This window comes from Panthera onca, chromosome D1 (assembly GCF_046562875.1).
Source record: "Panthera onca isolate mPanOnc1 chromosome D1, mPanOnc1 haplotype 2, whole genome shotgun sequence".
NCBI classification, from domain to species: domain Eukaryota; kingdom Metazoa; phylum Chordata; class Mammalia; order Carnivora; family Felidae; genus Panthera; species Panthera onca.
This window is the reverse complement of record NC_138348.1, coordinates 56,446,859-56,472,519: the sequence shown is the minus strand read 5'-3', so window position 1 is coordinate 56,472,519 and position 25,661 is coordinate 56,446,859. Positions and strand designations below refer to the sequence as shown.

At 36.4% G+C, this 25,661-nt stretch overlaps 1 protein-coding gene across 5 annotated transcripts in view; it reads left to right on the top strand.

Moving 5' to 3' along the window:
• Positions 1-25,661, top strand: part of FCHSD2 (FCH and double SH3 domains 2) — a 296,103-nt gene that overhangs the window by 204,176 nt on the left and 66,266 nt on the right. For 4 of the 5 annotated variants that reach the window (XM_078433111.1, XM_078433114.2, XM_078433110.2 and 1 more), the window contains exons 9-11: positions 10,355-10,477; positions 22,052-22,147; positions 23,422-23,493. In XM_078433111.1, the coding sequence (XP_078289237.1) occupies positions 10,355-10,477; positions 22,052-22,147; positions 23,422-23,493 (291 nt within the window). The remainder of the gene's footprint in view (positions 1-10,354; positions 10,478-22,051; positions 22,148-23,421; positions 23,494-25,661) is intronic. The other variant, XM_078433113.2, reaches the window with a different exon arrangement.

The following is a 25,661-nucleotide window of genomic DNA, read 5'->3' as shown; positions in this document are numbered from 1 at the left end:
CATGTGAGTGTTTATAATAAGAAAGCCAAATTCTTTTTTCATAGACTCTGTACTTGAAAGCTTTGATGTCCTGAATAACTACATACCCCCAAAAGTACAATTTGGCTACTATATTAAAATTTGAAAATATCCTGCTTTACATGTTTAGTTCAAAGGCCACTTTCATTACATACATATAAAGACCAAACTTCTGTGACTCTTATCTTTATTATATTTTTAGAAAGTATTTATAATCTTGGGGCACCTGGGTGGCTCAGTTGGGTAAATGTCCAACTTCCGCTCAGGTTGTGATCTCATGGTTCATGAATTCAAGCCCCGCATCGGGCTCTGTGCTGACAGCTTGGAGCCTGGAGCTTCTCTCTGTGTCTTCCTCTCTCTCTGGCACTCCCCCGCTTCACCCTGTCTCTCTCTCTCTCCTTCAAAAATAAGTAAACATTTAAAAAAAATTTTTTTTAAAGAAAGTATTTGTGGGGCGCCTGGATGGCTCAGTCAGTTAAGCGACCGACTTCGGCTCAGGTCATGATCTCGCGGTCTGTGAGTTCGAGCCCCGCGTCGGGATCTTTGCTGACAGCTCAGAGCCTGGAGCCTGCTTCGGATTCTGTGTGTGTGTCTCTCTCTGCCCCTCCCCTGCTCTCTCTCTCTCTCTTTTTCTCTCTCTCTCAAGTAAATAAACATTAAAAAAGAAAAAAAGAAAAAGAAAAGAAATGTAGCTGTCACGTTTGAGTATACCATACACCTAAGATTGTTTCAGTCAGAGGCTGTCATGGGGCTGTAATGATCAGACCATGTTCACTACAACCATCAGTTGTAGTTAGGAGGAGACCAAAGGAAACATCTAAACCATCATACTATTTCCTTTCCATTAATGGTCCCATATATCCAAAAAAAATGTATATCAACTCTTCCCCAAAATTTCAATGTAAGGAACTTTCATATTGCTTGCATTAGGGATATTGCCTCCTGAACTAAAATTAAAGCTTTATATTCTCCATGCTAACTATTTTCTGGCATTTCAGTACTTTCATGTCAAAAGTACACATAAAAGATGCCACTGAAATAACAGCCAAAAGATCAATATGGGAAAATTCTAGATTTAATTTGGAATGCCAAAAATTCTTAGGTTTGCAGCAGTCATATTTGCTATCTGACACCTACAATTTCCTAGTTTATATACCTAGAGAGCTGAACGTCTATTATAGTTTCTTCCAGAAGTCTTTCGGTTTCCTCCATCAGGCCTTTTGGCCCTCTAGCTCTCCTTGCCTCCAGCTTAAAAACTTTTGTTTATAGTTTTTATATAAGTATAAAACAACAACAAAAAATACCATTTAAATGCAAACAAGTCTATAAATCAGTCAAATTCAAATTGATGAAATAATTAAATATGATAGCTGATAAAGATTAGTGGAACATAAATTGCTACTTGAGATATGAATTATGATGCTGTCTCTAAGCTGTTTTGAAAATCCGTGCCTGTTCTTCCGTATGCCTATAATGACTCTTCCTCATCACCCCTTTTGTTTTGTTAGTAAAGTGTTCACAGATGTCATTTTATCTCCACATCTTGCAAATATGTCATTTACATTTTAAGTTCAAGGTCATTTCAAGTACAAGAGCTCTTTTCATTAACCTAGGACCATTGGATTAAAACAACTTGACACATTGATCATAAACATAAGCGTGGGCACAGAGATCCCACGGCAATTCCCCAGTAAAAGGTTGATCTTCCATATTGTCCTGGATTAAATTATATCATTTAAAAATTATTTAGATGAAAACAAAAAAATTTAAATTGCTACAATGAATTTATGAACTGCAAAGATTATGTGATTATACCTTAGCTTCCACTTTAAGAAAAACTACTCTGATTAGTTTTATCTATGCTCTGTATATGTGAGGAACAAAAGAGATTTGGGGCTACTGAAATTGGAACACAGGCAAGAGATTTCTGAAAGCACTATACTCAAGCCAGTAGATTTTGGCTTGAATGTTTTGACATATACCTGCCTTAAGATCATCTGGGCATGTCACTCACCTTTATCACATTTTACTTGAGTGCTGATTCTGATGGATTTGTTAGAAATGAAGATTATGGTTAGCAGTAGAGTGAGATGGAAAATAATGGATGGCTGACAGACTAAAATCAGTTTGTATATATTAAAAAATGGTCAAAACCATGCTTATTAAAACTTCTCAATCAAGTATTTGTGGAGTCTCTGAAGCTTCTTGGAAAATTCTGGATTCCCTGGAGCACTGAGGTAAAAACATAGTCACTAAATAAATAGCAGCAGCAACAATAAATCTTGGGGAGAGAAAGAGGAATCTGATTTCCTGAAGTACTACATTACATTATTTAAAAACATTTTTTTAATGTTTATTTTTGAGAAAGAGAGAGGGAGACAGAACACAAGCAGGGGAGAGGCAGAGAGAGAGAGAGAGAGAGAGAGAGAGAGAGAGAGAGAGAGAGAATCTGAAGTGGGCTCCAGGCTGTGAGCTGTCAGCACAGAGCCCAACGCGGAGTTCGAACTCACAAGCCATGAGCCAAAGTCAGACGCTCAACCAGCTGAGCTACTCAGGCGCCCCCACATTACATTATTTTAAATGGAAAGTTCTTAAAAGATTATGACATATGCAAAGAAACAGGAGTGTATAGCCCTTCGAGAGGACTAAAAGGAGTCAATAGAAATTGACCCTAAAGAAGCACATACATTGGACTTACTAGACAAAGATTTTAAATCACCTATTTTTAACAAAGAGCTAAAGGAAACCATAAAGCCAAAGAACTAAAGTATGAGAATAATGTCCCACCAAAGAGAGAATATCAACAAAGAGAAATTATAAAAAAGAGCCAAATAGAAATCCTGGTATAGGAAAGTACAATAACTAAAATAGGAATGCACTAGAAGGGTTCAGCAGCAAATCTGAGCTGGCAAAAGAAAGAATCCATGAATTTAAGGTGAGACAATTGAGATTATCCAGTCTGAGAAAGGAATATTTAAAGTCTGATTTAAAAGGCATGAACATGGGGCACCTGGGTGGCTCCGTCGCTGGAGTGTCTGACTCTTGATTTTGACTCAGGTCATGATTTCAGGGTAGTGAGATTGAGCCCTGCGTGGGGCTCCGCCCTGAGCATGGAGTCTGCTTGAGATCCTCTCCATCTCTCCCGCTGCCCCCTCCCCCGCTTATATGCTTTCTCTCTTTCTAAAATGTAAATAAATAAATAAACAAACAAAATTATAAAATGTTGATGGACTTATAATGTGTTAAAGATACATTTGTATGGCAGTAATAGCACAGAGGAGGGTAGCAATAGAGCTATGTAGGACCAAAGTTGATACACCATTGAAATTAAGTTTGCATTAATCCAAACCAGTTTGCTTTAAATTAAGATGTTAGTTGTAAGCTCCGGGCAACCACTGTGAAAATAATTCCCAAAAAAACATAATAAAAGAAACATCGAATTAGAGTGGTACACTTGAAAATGCCTATTTTACAGATCTCATGAAAAGATACATTATTCTTTGTTTTATAAATGGGGAAACTGAGGCCTTAAGTACATAATAGAATTAAGATTCAAAACCAAGTCTGTCACAAAAAAAAAAACCCTCACTATGGGTCCTATAAGGGAAATAGATGAAAATCCTGGATAGAACATAGAAATGGTGAAGCTTTATTATTCTAATAATCATCTTTTACAAATACTATACTTTTTTGACTCCATCAGATCAGGAGTTTAAAGAAGGAAGATTCAGTACTTGCTTAGAGTAATATTTTTCATAAGCAGTGGACCTGGATTTGAATGCAAGCATATATGGTTCAAAGCTTTCTATCGGACCATACTGCTTTAGGGTTGCAACCTAAATATTGAGATGGTTTCACCACACTCACCAGCAATTATGCATGCTAGTAAATAACTCAAGAGGACAACACAGAGGGGCATATTCTTGATCTCAGCTCACGTTATGATCTCACAGTTCATCATTTCGAGCCCCATATCCGTCCCTGCACTGATGGTGCAGAGCCTGCTTGGGATTCCTTCTGTTTTTCTCTCTGCCCCTTCCTGACTTGTATGCGCTCTCACGCTCACGCACACTCTCTTTCTCTCTCAAAATAAATAAACTTAAAAAAAGAGAGAGGGAGAGGACAACACAGACTTCATAGAGAAGCAGTGTTGAATTTTCCTTTCCTGGAGTTTTATAATTCACAGAGGGGAGCTTTCTTATTTGTTTCCTCTTTCACAGAACCTGAAGTAACCCAATGCTTTTAAACAAAACAACCACAAGTATAAAATTGGGTGATGTGTTTCTAATTTTACTTTATATCAATTGACATATTCAGTCATGTCTTAAGATATTTACAGTGATACAGATGCAACTCAGTACGTGCTTTGATCTCTTTAAAAAAATTTTTTATTAAAGCATAGTTGACACAATGTCACATTATTTTCAGGTGTATGACATAGTAATTGGACAACTCTATAATGCCATGCTCACTGCAAGTGTAGCTACTATATGTCACCATTATAACACTATTACAGTACCATTGACTATATTCCCTGTGCTGTACCTTTCATTCCCATGACTTCTTTAATCTCTCTTAATTTGTGAAAATCTACTTTCTCTGCATCCTGGTTAAGTATAGGTAAGGTCTTCTCAGAAAGAAACAAATGCAGGCAGGCAATCATTGTTCTCTTCCATCAGCATAGGAGGACTGTAGAATTTTATGATTTAAGAGAGCTCAAATTTATCATCATCTTAATATTTATATCCTTGACTTTTACCCAAAGACTATTTTAGAATGCCCATTGCTCTTAGAAGAGTTTGCCTTCCTAGGCTGTATTAAGGAAACTAAAGAGATTTCAACATAACCATATGACTACGGAATCTGTGCCCTTCCTGGATCCAAATAAGGAGGCCACTGTTTAAAGTTCTCACTGTAGGGGACATTGCACCAAATGCTTAGAAAAATGTCACATTTTCTTTCTCCTAACTCCTTATTCAGCATAATTTTCCTCTTCCAACGTGTTCCAGAGAATTTCTACTTTCCTGAAAATAAATGTTCAGTGGAACACCCTAGTATTTTAAATTTCTGAATTTGTTAAGACAGCCCAATTTTCTTTTTTCTCTTCTCTTTTCTTTCTTTCTTTCTTTCTTTCTTTCTTTCTTTCTTTCTTTCTTTCTTTCTTTCTTTTTCTCTTTCTTTCTTTCTTTCTATCCTTCCTTCCTTCCTTCCTTCCTTCCTTCCTTCCTTCTTACTATTTTGAGTATTTACTATTACGAGGTTTGATTTCAAACTCAACTGATTTTAGAGATCAGGTTGATCCAATGAGTAAAGAGGGCAGGGGTAATAATACATAAGGGAGTGTGTGGTCTATGGGTAAGAGAAAAGAACATGGCTGCTTAAACACATTCAAATTCAATTTTTCAAATTGAAAAACTGCTAGACTATTAAAACATATGGCTGATCAAAGGCCTGTGGTTTCTCATTTCAGGTATTACAGACTTCTTCCCCTAGCAGTTTGTATCAAATAATTTTTTAAGTTTGACTACGTTTCAAATACATACTTGGATGAGTTAACCTACCAAATTTTTGCATAGTGGAGACCACCAAGGAGCTCATACTGCCAGATTAACTCATATTTGTATAAACCTTGAAAGAATGCTTCTGCCATTTCTGAGCACATATGTGAATTCTAGTTTACCATTGATTACAAAATTTGTGGCTCTTCACACAAGTCTCTATATTAATTGAAGTTTGTGCACAATTGCTCACTTGAAAATGAACAAACAAGTATACTTAGAACATTCTTGTGCCTTGCTCATTGAACGCTACACAAGGCAGGCACCTGGGTCATTCAGTCATTTAAGCATCCAACTTCAGCTCAGGTCATGATCTCATGGTTCATGAGTTCAAGCCCCACATCAGGCTCTCTGCTATCAGCACAGAGCCTACTTCGGATCCTCTGTCTCCCCCCCTCCCCCTCCCGTCTCTCTCTGCCCCCCCCCCCCCCAATAAATAAGTAAACTTAAAAAAAATAAATTTTACACAGGACTCAGATGCATCTTCGCTGTGCATGCCCTTGTCAAATATTATAATTGTGGCACATTTACCTTTTATTGAAAGATTTGAGTAGTTCTTACCTTACTTTAAATTTTCTGAGAAATACATGTAGCTTTTGGAATGTATTTGTGATTCAGCTTTGCAATAAAAAATTGTCTACCTCAGACTTTTAGATCTGGTTAATTGAAGAGAACCAGGAATATAAAGCAAGTTATTGAATTATTATTACTTACAATTAATTACCTAGATGAATCAAAGTTTTTCTTATAATACAATCAAAAGAAATAATTTAGATAGTACAGCCAATACAAGCTAGTTATCATTCATAACCCTTTATTTTTTTTAATGTTTATTTATTTTTGAGAGGGTGCGAGCAGGGAAGGGGCAGAGAGAGAGAGAGAGGGAGATACAGAATCCGAAGCAGGCTCCAGGCTCTGAGCTGTCAGCACAGAGCCTGATGCGGAGTTCAAACCCACGAACCGCAAGGTCATGACCTGAGCTGAAGTCAGACACTTAACCAACTGAGCCACCCAGGTGCCCCTCATTCAGAACCCTTTAGTGAGGAGTCTCTTAATTGCAAATAACAAACTCAACTCAACAAGACCTAATTCAAAGTAGCGTGAGCAAAGTGGGAATTTGTTGGCTCAGGTAACCAATCACAGAAAGGACAAGGGGGTGCTTATTCAGAAACCACCCAATCTGAAGACATTCCTTGTCCCTCCCTTTTGCCTCCCCATTCCCATCTTCACTCTGCCAAATTTCTCATCATTGCTTTTCCTTGTGAATTGGTATAAATCTCTTCTACTGAAGACAGACTTTCTCTATTTGGTAGGAAGACTAGCCATTTAGTTGTAGCCATTTGGCTATTTTTGACTCAGCTTCCATCCCAGCAATCACCTACTCTCGAGAGAGAGGGGGAGAGAGAGAGGAGAGAGAAAGAGGGAGAGCGAGAGCTCTAAGTCAAATGTCATTAGTATATGTTAGCTGCCTGTGTCAGTTATAGTTATTACTATTTGAATGAAGAGAAGGGGGGAAGAACATTCCAAACCAACAGAATAACTTAACTGGAAACATGAAGGTGAGTGGCATTCTCTAAAAAGGCTCAGTCTGGTTGGGATGTAGAGTACAATGCAGATAACAATGATTAGAGATGGTGCTAATGAGAGGTAGTTTGGGACTAGATGGTAAAGGAACGTAGATACCAGCTAAAGAATTTTGACTTTTCAAAATATACAGTGGGAACCATTGAAAAAAAAATTGTGGCATCACTTTTTTTCCTAATCTGATATCCAGGCTTTCTTTTTATTTTTTTATGGAAAATTCTCAACATACACTGTAATAAAAAAGAGTAGTATAAATATCCCCATGGATTCATTACCCAGCTTTAACAGTTATCAATATGTGGCCAATCCATTGAAGATTTTTGAAGAAGGCAAGAAAGGAGATTAACATTGTGTCACTTCCTTTGCTTTAGTTAATTTTCACAATGTGCCTGTGGAGTATGTTGTATTCCCACTTTACCTAATTACAAATGGGAAAGCCATCAAAATGATGAACTAAGTAACAGTGCTGGGATTCTAACCCACATCCAACTTCAGAACTCAAGTTCTTTCCCGTGTTGCATAATGCTGCCTCTAATTATGATGTAGGAAATTATTCTGTTAGAAATAGCTGCTGTACTGCTGTACTGGGGCTGTTGACCCTATTCAGGATGGTAGACGTCTCTGCCTCCAGCCACTCTGCCTCTACAGGCTCACCAGGATCTAAGTCTGTGGAAATGTTGAACCTCATCAGTTAAAATGACCATTTAGTCCAGTGATTCTCCAAGTATGGTCCCCAGACAAGCAGCAAGTTGTTAGAAAATGTAAATTCTCAGCTCCCCACCACCACCCCAGCCTACTGAATCAAAAATTCAGAGGCTGGGAGCTTATGATGCCTATATTGCTACTTGCTGTGTTTAAATAAAAATGCTCCAGTTTCCTGCAAACATGAGGTTAAGACCATCTACCAAGAGCATTTCTAAGGCAAAGCCATATCAGAAGAATTTATATGTTTCTTTTTTAACAAGTTCATGAAAAGCATGTCTTAAGTTAGGAATTCGTATTCAGACAGTACCAGCAGTCTCCCTGGGGATGTTACATGACTACGTGGAAAGGAATTTTAAGGCATTTGCACTGCCTATATTTAAAGTGCTTGATGGTGCCATCTGGTGGAGTAAGCACTATAGAATGTGCAGCTTTATTACTCAGTGCTTCAGGGATAGGTGTGCATTTTTTAAAAATCAGTGATATAGTAAAAGTTTAATGGAATAGCCAGACATAAGATGTACAAAGAGTTTATTTACTGTAAAACCTCCATTGAGGATATGATACCAGAACACAAGCAACAAAAGAAAAATAGCTAAATTAGACTTCATCAAAATAAGAACTTTTTGTGCATCAAAGGACGCTATTGAGAAAGTGAAAAGACAGCCCACAAAATAAGAGAATATATTTGGAAGTCATACATCTAATAAAAGACATGTATCTGATTATATGAATAACTCTTACAACCCCACAACAAAAAGACAAAACAACCCAATTTAAAAACGAGCGAAGGACTTGAGTAGACATTTTTCCAAGGACAACATACAAATGGCCAGTAAGCCCATGAAAAGATCCCCAACATTATTAGTCATTAGAGAAATGCAAGTCAAAACCACAAGGAGATACTGCTTGCATGGCTTGAATAATTTAAAAAAAAACAAACAGAAAACAACAAGCATTGATGAGGATGTAGAGAAATTGGAACCTTTATACATTGTTAATGGGGATGTAAAATGGTGCAGCCACTGTGGAAAAGTTTGGCAGTTCCTCAAATAGTTAGACATAGAATTATCATAGGACTCAGCAGTTCCACTAGTAGGCATATACCCAGAGAATTGGAAACAGGTGTTCAAATAAAAACTTATACATAAATGTTCATAGCATTATCCATAATAGCCAAAAAGTGGAAACAACCCAAATGCCCATCAACGAATGAATGGGTACTAAATGTGGTATATCCATATAAAAGAATATTATTCAGTCATAAAAAGAAATGAAATATTAATACATTGATGAACCTTGAAAACATTATGCCTGGTGATAAAGGCAGGCACAAAATGACACGTGTTATATGGTTCCATTTATATGAAATGTCTAGGCAAACCCCTTAGAGGTAGAAAGATTAATGGTTGTCAGAGGTGGGGGCGGCGAGGGAGAAATGGGAGTCACCACCTAATGGATGTGGGATTTCTTTTGGGGGCAGTGCAAATATGCTGCACGTAGATAGTACTGGTGGTTACACAACATTGCGAATGTGCTAAAAGCCACTGAATTGTATACTTTAAAATAGCTAAAGTGGTGAATTTTATGTTGTGAAAATTTTACCTCAATTTTTAAGAAAATTTCCATTGATTGGCAGGACTCCAGAACCTTTTTTTGATTATTGCTATTATTATAGATGTATTTTCCCCATAGTTGTTGCTAATATGTATACTATTTGTTTTACTTTTTTTTTAACCTAAAATTATTTTGTACCTACTTTTGCAACAGTATAGTTACCATAGTTTTTGTTGGTGCATATATTTCAGTTATTATATATATCATAGCCTAATTATTTTTCAAATGTTTGGCGGTTTTCTTTTTTTTTTCTTTCAATTTCAGTGAATCCTACTCTAAATGCTTAAACAAAGAAGAATGTTTAAAATTCTTTATAGACATTTCATTGGTGTTTCTTCAAAAGTGTATTTCTAAATCACTTTTTTCTAACCATTGCTATTGTGTTTTTTTCTCTGACTGCTCTGTAGTAAGAGTATGCTAATTTATAATCCTACCAACAGTGGATGAGGAAAAATGCAGGAGATTAATGATTGCATGTCTACTCTGTTTCAGGCACTGTGCCTGGATCCTTTCACATCCACAGTTCCATTTAACTCCCACACCTACTCTGTTATAAAATGACTACAGTGGCTGATGGCAGTTAATAAACAGATGAACAAAGATCAGAACCCAATAACTTTGTCTCCAAGTGTATCCTGTTTCTACAGCTTTACCAATATTGGATTTTATCTTTTTTAGTTCCTATTTATTAGAAAGATTCAGCATTTTCCCAAGTGATTGTTTACTGGTTATAAGTACATTTATGTAACAATCTTTATCTTTTGTCCATTTATTATTAATAGATTTTAAACTGAATTTACCTTGTGAACAGTAGGGGTTCTGTATCAAAGCTTTGTCATAATTTTTTTTTGCTTTTGTTTATTACTCTTTTACAGGCTCTTGATGGAAATGTGTATGATCACCTGAAGGATTATTTAATAGCCTTCAGCCGGACTGAGCTAGAGACATGCCAAGCTGTGCAGAACACATTCCAGTTTTTATTAGAAACCTCCAGCAAGGTAAGTTACCTTTAGTGAAATATGTGATGTTATCCATTTTAGAATCTAAAATGTTTTTGCATACAAACAAAATGAAGTCACCGGTACTTTAGAAGAATGCTTTAAAGGACAAATCTCCTGGAAACACTTTTCCTTCTAACAAAGTTGCATGGTGTTCTTGATGAGTTGGCACAAAGGGGAAAAGGGGAGGTAATGGTACAAGCTAGTGCAGGATTATCACTCTGCTGCCATATTGCTTTTGAGATGAAATGATTTAAAGAGTTTTACCTTCGGGGTGCCTGACTGACTCAGTCAGAAGAGCATGTGACTCTTGATCTCAGAGTTGCAAGTTCAAGTCCCACATTAGGTGTAGAGATTACTTAAAAATAAAATCTTTAGGGGCGCCTGAGTGGCTCATTCAGTTGAACATCTGACTTTGGCTCAGGTCATAATCTCATGGCTTGTGAGTTTGAACCCCACATCAGGCTCTGTGCTGACAGCTCAGAGCCTGGAGCCTGCTTCAGATTCTGTCTTTGTCTCTCTCTCTCTCTGCCTCTCCCCTGCTCATGTGCTCTCTCTTTCGCTCTCTCTCAAATATAAACATTAAAAAATTTTTTAAATAAATAAAATCTTTAAAAGAAAAAAGGGAATTTTACCTTCCACTTAAATAAATTTTGAATGCACTCAACTCATTCATATGGAAGGACAGCAAGGTCATGTGTCAGTGTAAAAAATAATAAAAAGACACAAAAGGGAAAGTAGCATTTTATCACTGATCAAGAAATGAAGGCTTTATCTTGTTTTTTAAAAATTAACCTTACCTCCTACATGCTGTCATTCACTGATGGTAAATCTTTGTTCAAAAGTGTTAGGATCCAGCAACTTTGCTGGCATGTTCACACTGTGTGCAGAGAAAATAAACAAAATTGCTTTTCTTCAGGATCCTGACAGATTAAAATTTTTTTGCAGCATACAAACTGTCCTTTTGAAGATAAATTGTTCTTATGATTAGTAATTTTTTTATTCTGATACATTAAATGCATAGTAAATGTTTCCCAGCTGAATGCATGCATTTGTAAAACTATATTCATTTTGTAACAGCTATTTTTAAAGATTTCATTCAATCCTCTTTTTTGGCAGGGGAAGCAGGAACTGGCTTAATACCTTAAGAAATTGTTTGGAAAGGAATCAGGATTTCTTAAGAAAAGAAGCATAGACTCTTCTTCCTGAGCACCTCCTTATATATTTATTCTTGTTTTCAGTGTACTATGACTCTGTTTCTATTTTTAGAAAAACATTTAAAATATTAATTTGGGGGGCACACAGCTGGGTCAGTCAGTGGAGCATGATCTTGGGATCATGAGTTCTAGCCCCATGTAGGGCCTAGAGTTTACTTCAAAAAGTAGATAGGTAGATAGGTAGGTAGGTAGATAGATAGATAGATAGATAGATAGATAGATAGATGGATAGAATATTAAGTTGATACAGAAATATAAAAATCGCTAGTCTGGTGCTTTGAAATCCTATCATGTTTCTATTTTCCTGGATTTTCTGGATTTTCCAGAATCCAATACAAGATATAGAAGGATTGATGTATAGAAAGTAGGATGGGTAGAAAGATGGGTAGTTATATGAAAGCAAATGTAGAAAAATGTTAATTGAAGAATCTAGGTAGTGGGTATATGGGTGTTTGCATATAGTTCTTTTTATTTTAAGGTATGTGTCTTTGAAATTTTCCATAAGAGAATGTTGGGGGAATGAGTCTATAAAAACATCTTGGCTTTGTTCTGTTTGTGGAGCGGTTGATTTTTGAATAGTGATCAAATTGTGTATATTTATTGGCCCATTCAGGCTTCCTGTTCCTTTTTTTTTTTTTTTTTTTTTTCTTCAATATATGAAATTTATTGTCAAATTGGTTTCCATACAACACCCAGTGCTCATCCCAAAAGGTGCCCTCCTCAATACCCATCACCCAGCCTCCCCTCACTCCCACCCCCCATCAACCCTCAGTTTGTTCTCAGTTTTTAACATTCTCTTATGCTTTGGCTCTCTGCCACTCTAACCTCTTTTTCTTTTTTTCCTTCCCCTCCCCCATGGGTTTCTGTTAAGTTTCTCAGGATCCACATAAGAGTGAAACCATATGGTATCTGTCTTTCTCTGTATGGCTTATTTCACTTAGCATCACACTCTCCAGTTCCATCCACGTTGCTACAAAAGGCCATATTTCATTCTTTCTCATTGCCATGTAGCATTCCATTGTGTATATAAACCACAATTTCTTTATCCATTCATCAGTTGATGGACATTTTGGTAACATATACTTTCCTAGACAATAGTCCATTTTATTTATCAAATTTGATGGTATATGTGTATAAACTTGGGTACTCTGTTGTTGTCTTCCTTTCCATTTCTAATATTGTGTGTGCTGTGCTTTCTTTCATTTTGATCAAATTTACTAATCTGTCTTCTTAATCTCCAAGATCCAGCTTTTACTCTACTTCTTCATGTTGTTGCTATTTCCTTAATACCTGCCTTTATATTTATTATTTCTTTCTACTTTATTACAGTTTATGTGCTTATTCTTTTTCAGGCTTCTTTTTCTAGTAGGTCCTTTGTTTTAGTCTTTCTTGCAAGTAAATCCACTTAAGGCTAAAAATTTCTTTTTCTACTTTAACTGCATTTTATATGTAGGGGCTTTTTGTTGTTTCTACATTGTCCCCCTTGTTAACCCATGAACTGTTTAGAGATGAGTTTTTCCAATTTTCATTCAGTGGGAGTATTGTAGTGGGGTTACATTTTTCATTTCTAATTTTATTAGAAATTATATTTTATTACATTTATTTTTATCAGAGAGATTGTCCTCTGACAGAATTGTTTAAAATATCTTTTTCTGACTGAGAACAAACTGAGGGTTGATGGGGGGTGGGAGGGAGGAGAGGGTGGGTGATGGGTATTGAGGAGGGCACCTTTTGGGATGAGCACTGGGTGTTGTATGGAAACCAATTTGACAATAAATTTCATATATTGGAAAAAAATTTCTTTTTCTGAAAATAAGTTATGTTGGATACACTACTTTTAGTTTATAAAACAGGTAAATTTAGTCTTAAAGAATAACTAATATTTTACACAACACTTAATTTTCTAGGAGTTTTAAGCACATCCTCTGAGGTTGATATTATCATGCCCATTATATAGAAGAAAACAGACTCAGGAAGTTTATATGGCTGCCCGAGGTTACATACTCACACATCACATTTTCCATGCTCTACTACTATACTATATTATCTCTTTAGCTTGTATTATTTCCATAGAAAATGAATTAAAAATATATAAACTGGTTTGGACATAACGAGATAAGCTTTCATTTTTCTCTGCATTCACTCATATGAATATCTTGCTCCCCAGGGATGAGGATAAATGATATCCTCTTCTGTTTATATTGAAAGTAAGAATGATATAACTAGGAGTTGAGCCCTTTGTTCCAAAAACTAGAAGAGCTCATACCTTTAAGTTTTATGCCATGTGCTTTTCTGTTACAAAGAGCTTGTTATGCTATTCTTGTTACACTGCTGAACCCAGCACAGTGATCTGATAACCCAGAGAGAAGTTTGAAAATCTTCAGGTTTTTATTCTACACCATTATTACTTTGTCTTTTTAGGGAGGAGTTTATTCTCCCGCCCCCATCTAAATTGTAACTGTATATATTCTCAAAGATACTTGGGGGGGGTAATCCATACTGACACACTGTAGCTATTATCGTGTTCTCTGTATCTTTCATCCTCTGAAGAGAAACACCTGGCCCTAGGAGCTTTTGTTTAAGTTTAATTATTTATGAAGCTTGCTCCTTAATATTTTATGAAATGCTTTGTATATGTAACTGAAGCAGATGTTGTCATAAATATTTTGTCTAGGATAGTAACTCCAAAGGTAGTTCTGGCTTTTATAGTTTGTAAACTATTATCATCTCAAAAGAAACAGGGAAAAGAAAAGACACAGAAAAAGCATTTGACAAAATTAAACACTCTTTTATGATAAAAACACAAATTAGAAATAGAAGGGAACTTCCTTAACAGATAAAAGGCATTTATGAAAAACCTACAGTTAACATCGTGCTTAATGGTGAAAATCTGAAAGCTTTCCTTCTAGAGATCAGGAACAAGACAAAGATGCCCATTTTCCCTACTGTACTGGAAGTCCTAGTCAGATCAATTAGTCAAGGAAAAAAGAAGTAGAAGGCATCCATATTGAAAGGGAAGAATGAAATTATCAGTTTTTGCAGATGACGTAATTATATATAGAAAATACTATAGAGACCATGAAAAAAGTACTAGAGCTAATAAATCAATTCAGTGAAATTACAGGTACGAGATCAAAACACAAAAATCAGCTATGTTTCTGTGCTCCATCAATGAATACACCAAAAGAAAATTAAGACAATTCCAGCTATAATAATATCTAAAGAATAAAATACCAAGAATAAATTTAAATAAAGGATTCAAAGACTTGTACATTGAGAAACTATAAAACATTGCTGAAAATAATTGAAGAGGACCTAAATAAATGGAAATCATATTTATGGATTGAAAGAGTTCATATTCCCCAAAGGAATCTATAGATTCAATCAATCCCTATAAAAATTCCAATGACCTTTTTTTGCAGAAATGGGAAAGCCTGTCCTCAAATTCATATGGAACTTCCAAGGGGCCCTGAATACCCAAAAACAGCATTGAAAAGAAAAAACAAAGCTGAAGGACTCACACTTCCCAATTTCAAAAGTTAATTCAAGATTAATCAAAATAGTGTGGTACTAGCATAAAGACAGACATATATAGACCAATGAAATAGAATTGAGAATCCAGAAATAAGCCCAAACATCTATGGCCAATTGATTTTCAACAAGGTTGCCAAGGCCATTTAGTAAAGAAAGACTACTTTTTTCAACAAAAGACTTGTGCTGAGACAAGATAACCACATGCAAGAGAATGAAGTTGAACCCCTGCCTCACTCCATATACAAAAATTAACTCAAAATGGATCAGTGACCTAAAACTATAGAAGAAAACGTAGAGGTAAATCTTTATGACCTTGGGTTTGGCACCATGTTCTTAGCTTTGCCATTAAAGCAGAAGCAACCAAAGAAAAAACAGATAATTTGACTTACTCAAATTAAAAGCTTTTGTGCATTGAAGAACATTCTCAAGAATATAGAAAAGACAGGGGTGCCTGGGTACCTCAGTCGGTTAAGTGTCCAACTTCAGCAGAGGTCATGATCTCATGGTTCATGGGTTCAAGCCCCACATCAGGCTCTGGGTTGACAGCTCAGAGCCTGGATCCTGCTTCAGATTCTGTGTCTCCCTCCTTCTTTCTCTGACCTTCCCTTGCTTGTGTTCTTCCTCTCTCTCAAAAATAAATAAACATTAAAAAAAAAAAAAGATTTAAAAAAGAAGAATATAGAAAAGATAACCCATAGGATGGGAGAAATTATTTTTTATGATAATTTATTGTCAAATTGGCTTAGATACAACACCCAGTTCTCATCCCAGCAAGTGCCCTCCTCAATGCCCATCACCCATTTTCTTCTCTCCCCCATCCCCCATCAAATCTCAGTTCTCTGTATTTAAGGGTCTCCTACGTTTTGTCCCCCTCCCTGTTTTTATATTAGTTTTGCTTCCCTTCCCTTATGTTCATCTGTTTTGTATCTTAAAGTCCTCATATGAGTGAAGTCATATGATGTTTGTTTTTCTCTAACTGACTAATTTCACTTAGCATAATACCCTCTAGCTCCATCCACGTAGTTGCAAACGGCAAGCTTTCATTTTTTTTGATTGCGGGCTAATACTCCATTGTATATGTATACCACATCTTCTTTATCTGTTCGTCCATCGATGAACATTTGTGTTCTTTCCATACTTTGGCTATTGTTGATAGTGCTGTTATCAACATTGGGGTGCATGTTCCCCTTCGAAACAACACACCTGTATCCCTTGGATAAATACCTAGTGTGCAATTGCTGGGTCATAGGGTAGTTCTATTTTTAATTTTTTGAGGAACCTCCATACTGTTTTCCAGAGTGGCTGCACCAGTTTGCATTCCCACTGGTCATCTGGACATCTTTTTTGGAGAAGTGTCTATTCATGTCTTTTGCCCATTTCTTCACTGGATTATTTGTTTTTTGAGTGTTGAGTTTGAGAAGTTCTTTATAGATTTTGGATACTAACCTTTTATCTGATATGTCATTTGCAAATATCTTTTCCCATTCTATCAGTTGCTTTTTAGTTTTGCTGATTGTTTCCTTCACTGTGCAGAAGCTTTTTATTTTGATGAGGTCCCAATAATTCATTTTTGCTTTTGTTTCCCTTGCCTCTGGAGATGTGTTGAGTAAGAAGTTGCTGTGGCCAAGGTCAAAGAGGTTTTTGCCTGCTTTCTCCCCAAGGATTTTGATGGCTTCCTGTCTTACATTTAGGTCCTTCATCCATTTTGAGTTTCTTTTTGTGTATGGTATAAGAAAATGGTCCAGGTTCATTTTTATGCATGTTGCTGTCCAGTTTTTCCAGCACCACTTGCTGAAGAGACTGTCTTTATTCCATTGGATATTCTTTCCTGCTTTGTCAAAGATTAGTTGGCCAAATGTTTGTGGGTCCATTTTTGGGTTCTCTACTTTGTTCCATTGATCTGAGTGTCTGTTTTTGTGCCAGTACCACATTGTCTTGATGATTACAGCTTTGTAAAACAGCTTGAAGTCTGGGATTGTGATGCCTCCATCTTTGGTTTTCTTTCTCAAGATTTCTGTGGCTATTCGGGGTCTTTTCTCATTCCATACAAATGTTTGGATTGTTTGTTCTAGCTCTGTGAAGAATGCTGGTATTATTTTATTGGGGATTGTATTGAGCGTGTAGATTGCTTTGAGTAGTATGGACATTTTAACAATATTTGTTCTTCCTATCCAGGAACATGGAATATTTTTTCCATTTTTTGGCGTATTCTTCAATTTCTTTCATAAGCTTCCTATAGTTATCAATGTGTAGATTTTTCACCTCTTAGATTTATTCCTATGTATTTTATGGGTTTTGGTGCAGTTGTAAATGGGATCAATTCCTTGATTTCTCTTTCTGTTGCTTGATTATTGGTGTATAGGAATGCACCCGATTTCTGTGCATTGATTTTATATCCTGCGACTTTGCTGAATTCATGGATCAGTTCTAGCAGTTTTTTGGTGGAATCTTTTGGGTTTTCCATATAGAGTATCATGTCATCTGAGAAGAATGAAAGTTTGACCTCCTCCTGGCTGATTTGGATGCCTTTTATTTCTTTGTGTTGTCTGATTGCTGATGCTATGATTTCCAATACTATGTTGAGTAACAGTGACAAGAGTGGACATCCCTGGCTTGTTCCTGACCTTAGGGGGAAAGCTCTCAGTTTTTCCCCATTGAAGATGATATTAGCATTGGGTCTTTCATATATGGCTTTTATGATCTCAAGGTATGCTCCTTCTATCTCTACTTTCTTGAGGGTTTGTATCAAGAAAGGATGCTGTCTTTTGTCAGATGCTTTCTCTGCATCTATTGAGAGGATCATGTGGTTTTTGTCCTTTCTTTTATGGATGTGATGAATCATGTTGATTGTTTTGCAGATATTGAACCAGCCCTGCATCCCAGGTGTAAATCCCACTTGGTCATGGTGAATAATTTTTTTAATGTATTGTTGGATCCAGTTGGCTAGTATCTTGAGGATTTTTGCATCCATGTTCATCAGAAAAATTGGTCTATAGTTCTCCTTTTTAGTGGAGTCTTTGTCTGGTTTTGGAATCAAAGTAACGCTGGCTTCATAGAAAGAGTTTGGAAGTTTTCCTTCCATTTCTATTTTTTGGAACAGCTTCAAGAGAATAGGTGTTAACTCTTCTTTAAATGTTTGGTAGAACTCTATTGGAAAGCCATCTATCTGGTCCTGGACTCTTGTTTTTTGGGAGATTTTTAATTAATAATTCGATTTCTTTACTGGTTAAGGGTCTGTTCAAATTTTCTATTTCTTCCTGTTTCAGTTTTGGTAGTGTATATGTTTCTAGGAATTTGTCCATTTCTTCCAGATTGCCCATATTATTGGCACATAATTGCTCATAATATTCCCTTATTATTGTTTATATTTCTGCTATGTTGGTTGTGATCTCCCCTCTTTCATTATTGATTTTATTTATTTGGGTCCTTTCCTTTTTCTATTTGATCAAACTGGCTAGGGGCTTATTAATTTTGTTAATTCGTGCAAAGAACCAGCTTCTGGCTTCATTGATCTGTTCTACTGTTTTTTTAGTTTCGATAGCACTGATTTCTGCTCTAGTCTTTATTATTTCCTGTCTTCTGCTGGTTTTGGGTTTTATTTGCTGTTCTTTTTCCATATCTGTAAGGTGTAAGATTAGGTTGTATATATGAGATCTTTCTTCCTTCTTTAGGAAGGCCTGGATTGCTATATACTTTCCTCTTATAACCGCCTTTGCTGTCTCCTGGAGGTTTTGAGCTGTGGTGTTATTATTTTCATTGGCTTCCATGTCCTTTTTAATCTCCTCTTTAACTTCTTGGTTAGCCCATTCATTCTATAGTATGATGGTCTTTAGTCTCCAAGTATTTGTTATCTTTCCACATTTTTTCTTGTGGTTGATTGCAAGTTTCATAGCATTGTGGTCTGAAAATATGCACAGTATGATATTGATCTTTTTGTACCCCAGTATGTGATCTATTCTGGAAAATGTTCCATGTGCACTGGAGAAGAATGTGTATTCTGCTTTAGGATGAAATGTTCTGAATATATCTGTTAAGTCTATCTGGTCCAGTGTGTCATTCAGAACCTTGTTCATTGTCTATTTAGATGATCTATCTATTGCTGTAAGTGGGGTGTTGAAGTCCCCTATTATTATGGTATTCTTATCAATGAATTTCTTTATATTGTGATTAATTGATTTATATATTTGGGTACCTCCAAATTTGGAGCCTAAATGCTTACAGTTCTTAGATGATCTTCTTGGTGGATAGACTCCTTCCTTAATTATGATATAATACCCTTCTTCATCTCTTGTTACAGTCTTTATTTTAAAGTCTGGATTGTCTGATATAAGTATGGCTACTCTGGCTTTCTTTTGTTGACCATTAGCATGATAGATGGTTCTCCATTCCCTTACTTTCAATCTGAAGGTGTCCTTAGGTCTAAAGGGGTCTCTTGTAAACAGCATATAGATAGATCTTGTTTTCCTATCCATTCTGTTATCCTGTGTCTTTTGATTGGAGCATTTAGTCCATTGACATTTAGAGTGAGTACTGAAAGATAAGAATTTATGAGCATGGGTTTTTTTTAAGTTGATTTATTTAGAGAGAGACAGAGACAGCACAAGAGGGGGAGAGGCAGAGAAAGAGAGAGAAAGAGAGCGAATCCTAAGCAGGCTCCACACTATCAGCTCAGAGCCTGATGCAGGGCTCAAACTCACAAACTGAGAGATCATGAGCTGAGCCAAAACCAGGAGTCAGATGCATAACCAACTGAGCCACCCAGGCGCCCCTGGATGGGTATGTTTTTTAAAAGAGTCCTTGGGGGCGCCTGGGTGGCTCAGTCGGTTGAGCGTCCGACTTCGGCTCAGGTCACGATCTCACGGTTCGTGAGTTCGGCCCTGCGTCGGGCTCTGGGCTGATGGCTCAGAGCCTGGGGCCTGCTTCCGATTCTGTGTCTCCCTCTCTCTCTGCCCCTCCCCCGTTCATGCTCTGTCTCTCTCTGTCCCAAAAATAAATAAACGTTAAAAAAAAAATTAAAAAAAAATAAAAGAGTCCTTGTGTTTTAGATATCCTATTGAAATATTATGGATTAAGGGATATGTTTGAGACTTGCTTCAGTATAGTTGGGGGTGGAAGAGATAGTTGGATCTATTAATGAAACAAGATTGGGCAGGAGGGGCCATTTTTGGAAGTTGGATGATGGTTACGTGGGGATACATTATACCGTTGTCTCTAGTTTTACATACGTTATAATAAAGTTAAAAATATAAAAAAGGTTGTAACTAGAAGGATGATCCTCTTAACTTTTTTTGCATGATGATTAGTGAGGCTCTTAGGGCTGTGTCAAGAGCTTTCACAGCTTAAAACTGGAATCCAGGAAAAGAAAAAAAAACACATTTCCCTTTGAGAAGATGTTTATTCAGCCAGCCTTGCCTGACAAAATTTTCCCAAACTCTGCTCACCCCATTTCACCCCGTCAGTCTGGATTAAATATCATCCTCTTTTGTGTTCTCTAAGTACCCTCTACATACTTCCACAGTGTACTTAACTGTGTATTGTCTGGGTCTCCCACTTTCCAGATTATAAATTCCTTGAAGATATTAACCTTGTGTATTCATCTTTATTCATCTATATTCTCCCCTCATCACTGCATTAAACATTGGGTTTGGTAAGCTCTCTCAATAAATTGCTGAATGAGCGATAGGGAACTGGATTTGTGCTGGTAAATAAAATGTAAAATATAACCCCCTACTTTCTCCATATTCTCAGTAAACCCTTTTCTGAGGACTACTAAGATATAGCTACAGAGCTTCTTTAAATTTTTCATTTTCTGCCCATCCTCTGACAGAAGTGCTAATGAAAGATAAGTAAAGGGTAAGTAAGCACTGTAGCAAAATGGAAAATAGGTTTCTGCACAATCAAATGTTGCTGATTTCCATTCATTCCCAGGGTATATAATGCAATGAAGTCTTTTCAGATGGCTTTCTGTACTGTTTTGCTGCATTCTGTGTATCAGAATTCCCCTTCTATATGAATTCCTTTTAGTCTGTCTTCTTGGTATGCAATAAGACGGTAGTTAGAATGTAACCTCCTAGGGGCACCTGGCTGACTCAGTCAGTGGAGCATATAACTTTTGATTTGGGGATTGTAAGTTCAAGCCCCGTCTTGGGTGTACAGAGATTACTTAAAGATTTTTTAAAATCTTAAAAAAAATAATAACCACCTAGAAAAGGTGGCAAGAAATACTATAAATATAATATTTGGTAGGGTTTCTGGCTGGCTCAGTCAGTAGAGCATGCAACTCTTGATCTCAGGGTCGTGAATTCAAGCCCCACTTTGGGCATGGAGCCTGCTCAAAAAAAATTTTTTTTGAATGCGATTTTGTGCCATGTAGAGTGTTTGTTATCTAGCAGTTTCCTAGTGGGCGACAATCTCCATATAGCAGACTTTAAGAAGTCTACAAAATTTTATAACTGGGAGAGACCTAAGAGACTAATGTGGTTTCCTATTTTCATTCCGCTGCCCCCATTAAAAAGAACAGCCTTTTGTATAATTACTATCTTTTTGCTGTCTTAAAATATTGCATATTATTTAGTCCCAAAATCTGGGCTAGTTTCTAAACTAGTACTTTCCGTATTTAGACTATTGAGAAAATAGGACATACAAGTAACAACTCTTATCTAAAATGAAAAAAAAATGGATAATTATCATTTTCTTTTGGTCACATAGTGTTGGATGATTTCTCATTTTTGGAAAGCAGCAGAATAAGTCTTAAACTTTAAAATGCAATTACTGGATATCTTAACCTTATTAAAGAGTTAAAGATACTTTATTTTCTCTTTAGGTCGTACGGGACTATAATCTTCAGCTGTTTTTACAAGAGAATGCTGTATTTCACAAACCCCAGCCCTTCCAGTTCCAACCCTGCGACAGTGATACTGTAAGGGAATTCCAGATTTTCATTCCATTTGTTTAAGCAATGTTTGTGCTCAAATGACTGTTATCCTCGGACTAGACAGAAAAAGCTGAGTGTGTGTCTCCTTAATTTTATAACAAAACTGTGAGTATGCAGAGAAACTGACATTTCTTCTTTCTAAAATGTGGCTAAAACCCAGTATCTTTATGCCAGCAACTTAAACAAGGTTAAATTATAAGACACGGTACTGGAAACCTGCAAACTGAACTGAGGGAAGAAGAAAAAGTCCTCAATAAAAATTTTTTTTTTCAATTTAAATATAAATCATACTTTCTATCCATGAAATTCTTCACATGTGCATACTTCCAAAGAAACCAGTGGTTAAATTTTAACCAGAATAGAATCAATAAACAGAGGAGTGAATATGTGCCTGCAAATATTTTGTTTGGCTTTTAAAAAAATTACAGGCCCTTTATAATTCCTTTCAGATTTCTTAGAATGTCAGAGCATTAACATAAATGCCAAATTGGCAATTTTTAAAAAGCAGACATTGAACATACATTTTATCCTTGAGCTAATGAAAAATGTTTGCCATTATTTAAATTAAAAAAAAAAATAGAACCAAAATGCTAATTTGATAACATAAAGAAAGGCAATCAACTTCTACAAGTTGAAAAAGCACATGTTGGCGTATATAGCGCATTAATTCCATGTAGGCAGGCCAAGAGGGAAGTCAAATTTTATTCATAAGGTCTCTTAGTAAACCTAGAATCAGAACCAGGGGAATTTATGATCTCAGAATTTCATGCTATCAGTTTAATAGAAATCTTTGCTGGAGGTATCTTCATTACTTTTCTTACATTTTAAGGAGCCCTGTTAGTGGCTATGTAAAGAAATGTAGGAAATCAGCATTTTTCTCTAGATTGTAACTCTTGCCCTTTATATTAGTGCCCTTTTTATCAATCTGCTTTTGCTTAATCACCCAGTGATGTTGTCCTATAATTTGACTTCTTTAGCTGAAAGGAATAAAGCTGGGCAATAGAAGATATTGGGTATGGACAGGTTCACCAAGCTTGACTTAAAATTGTGACTAATACTAAATTATTTTACCTTTGCCCATTTTCCTCAAAAACTCAGAATAACTGTAGACTCTCGTCTTACTTGTCCAAGGCTCAACTACAACTTAAATCCTCCTTTGTTTCTAGACACTGTGCTAAATGTTCTTAGCTGTGTGTCCCTGTTAACCTGAAGATTCTAACTATGCTGTTTTCTGTCCTTGTGCAATCTTTACTGGGCAGAGTTTAAAAGCTGCCCAGCTGGTGGATATTGAGCTCTCCCCTGTCAGTGCTCTGAGAATGACCATAGCTGAGGTATATGGGGGGTGTGGGTCAAGGGTGGGGGAGATGGGATGTGTGGGTTTGCATGTTAATGAAGGGTGGGACTGGTATTGGGATTAAAGAACGTGTGTGTGTGTGTGTGTGTGTGTGTGTAAGAGGCCACTGAATGCATAAACTGGGGCTTTCCATTTTCCTTAATATAAATTAAGGTTTTCCTTTCCTATTTATAGTGAAAAGATTGAACTTCTCATTTTTCATCTTGTCTGAAGCACCTTAGTTTTCCTCAACAGATGTGCTGGAAAGGATTGTAGAGCTAATCTTGCCTTTATCAAGGAGAAAACTGAAGTCTTTTTTAATATGACCCAGTTCAAATTGCAGTATTTTTCCTGCAAAAGTCCAAACTGTCCAAATGAAAACAGAGTCACATATTACTGTCAAAGTTAATTAAGACGTGAAATGATTGTACCCCCCCCCCCGCCTTTTTTTTGGTTTATCTTTTACTTGCTGTTGAATTGAAATTTCTTGTTATATTTTAATATATGATTTTTTTAAATTTTTTTTTTAAATTTATTTATTTTTGAGACAGAGAGAGACAGAGCATGAAGCGGGGAGGGTCAGAGAGAGAGGGAGACACAGAATCTGAGACAGGCTCCAGGCTCCGAGCTGTCAGCACAGAGCCCAACGCGGGGCTCGAACTCACAGACTGAGCCAAAGTCGGACGCTTAACTGACTGAGCCACCCAGGCGCCCCAATATATGATTATTTTGACTTACGCCTTAAAATGGTATACCAAAAAAAAAAAAAAAACTGAGCAAAATGGTTTTATAAAGACACAATGGTTATGAGTGGCAAGTTTTATTTCATGTAACATAATTGCTATCTCATGTTTAACACTGAAAGAATTCCTTGTCTTTATTTCCATATAGAGTTACTGATTTCCAAAGTGTCCTGTCTTTATATCCTCAAATATAATTTTTCAGATGATACCAGTAAGTCAAAAATCCTTTCTGGAAAGAGTAATTTTCACCTTTTTTTGCTGAAAGTTTTTAATGCAAGATTATTCCAAGAAGGATATGAGATGTACCCTAAAATTTCCCTTCCTCATTCCCCAAAACAGGATGTTCTATGAGGGAGAATTGACAAGTACATATATTAAGATCTCAATTTTGGAGAGTCATTCAGCTGTCAAATGGGTCATGCTTGTGTTAGAGATTCATACAGGTGTCGTACAATGAGAAATCATGGGCTTTGGAGTCAAATCCTGGCTATGCCATTTGCTAGCTGTGCTTACTTTATTTATGTGTTTATATATATTTCACCTCTCTGATTCAGCTTTGTCAGATATAAAATGTTAAAACCTTTACTTGGTTTGAAAATTAAATGAGCTTCTTTAAGCATTTGACTCTATATGCCTAGCATATAGGTGGTACAGAATAAATGTTGACTGTCTTTTCCCCTATCTTTCTACAAGACAATCATATTTCACTTTTTTAGGTTTTGCCCCTAATTGCTATAGGAAATATCAAAATATCAAATATGGAAGACATTATAAAGATAATGAAATCTTATAACACTTTTGTAATCCTGGCCCCTCTGCTCTTAAGTCCCATATTGATTGTCCCTTGGGACTTCTGCTCTCCCTTTTTATTCCACAATGTAGATCTCATCAACCTCTCTGTTAACAGTTTATGAACTTAAAAGGCAATCTGTGTGGAATAAACAACAGCCAGTAGCAAACAATTAGTGTCCATTCTTACTCTTATCATAAAAACATAACTGGTACTTTTCAGTACGTCTGCCCTACATACATCTCAATGTCCCTTCCATTACCAGAACTAGTGATGTGTGCCTTTAAGGACATTTCCTCACATCCTATGAAAAAGACCTCCTATCCTATTTCAGCCTGGGATGGGATGGTATAATACAGGAAACACACATGTCTACATATAAAGACAGAAAAAACCTAAGGAAACTTTTCTCCCAAATTTTCTGGTGAGGATGAGAATACCCTTTCCTGAACTGCAAATAATAAGATCTTCACAGATATCACAAACTGACATTTTTATCACAGTGTCACAAATAAAAAAAAAAAAAGCTGACAAATTCCTGATATATGATCTTTTCCTGTTACTTTAGCCACTACTTGTGATATTTAATTCTACTGTCTAAAAATTAAAAGTTATAGTAAGGGGCACCTGGGT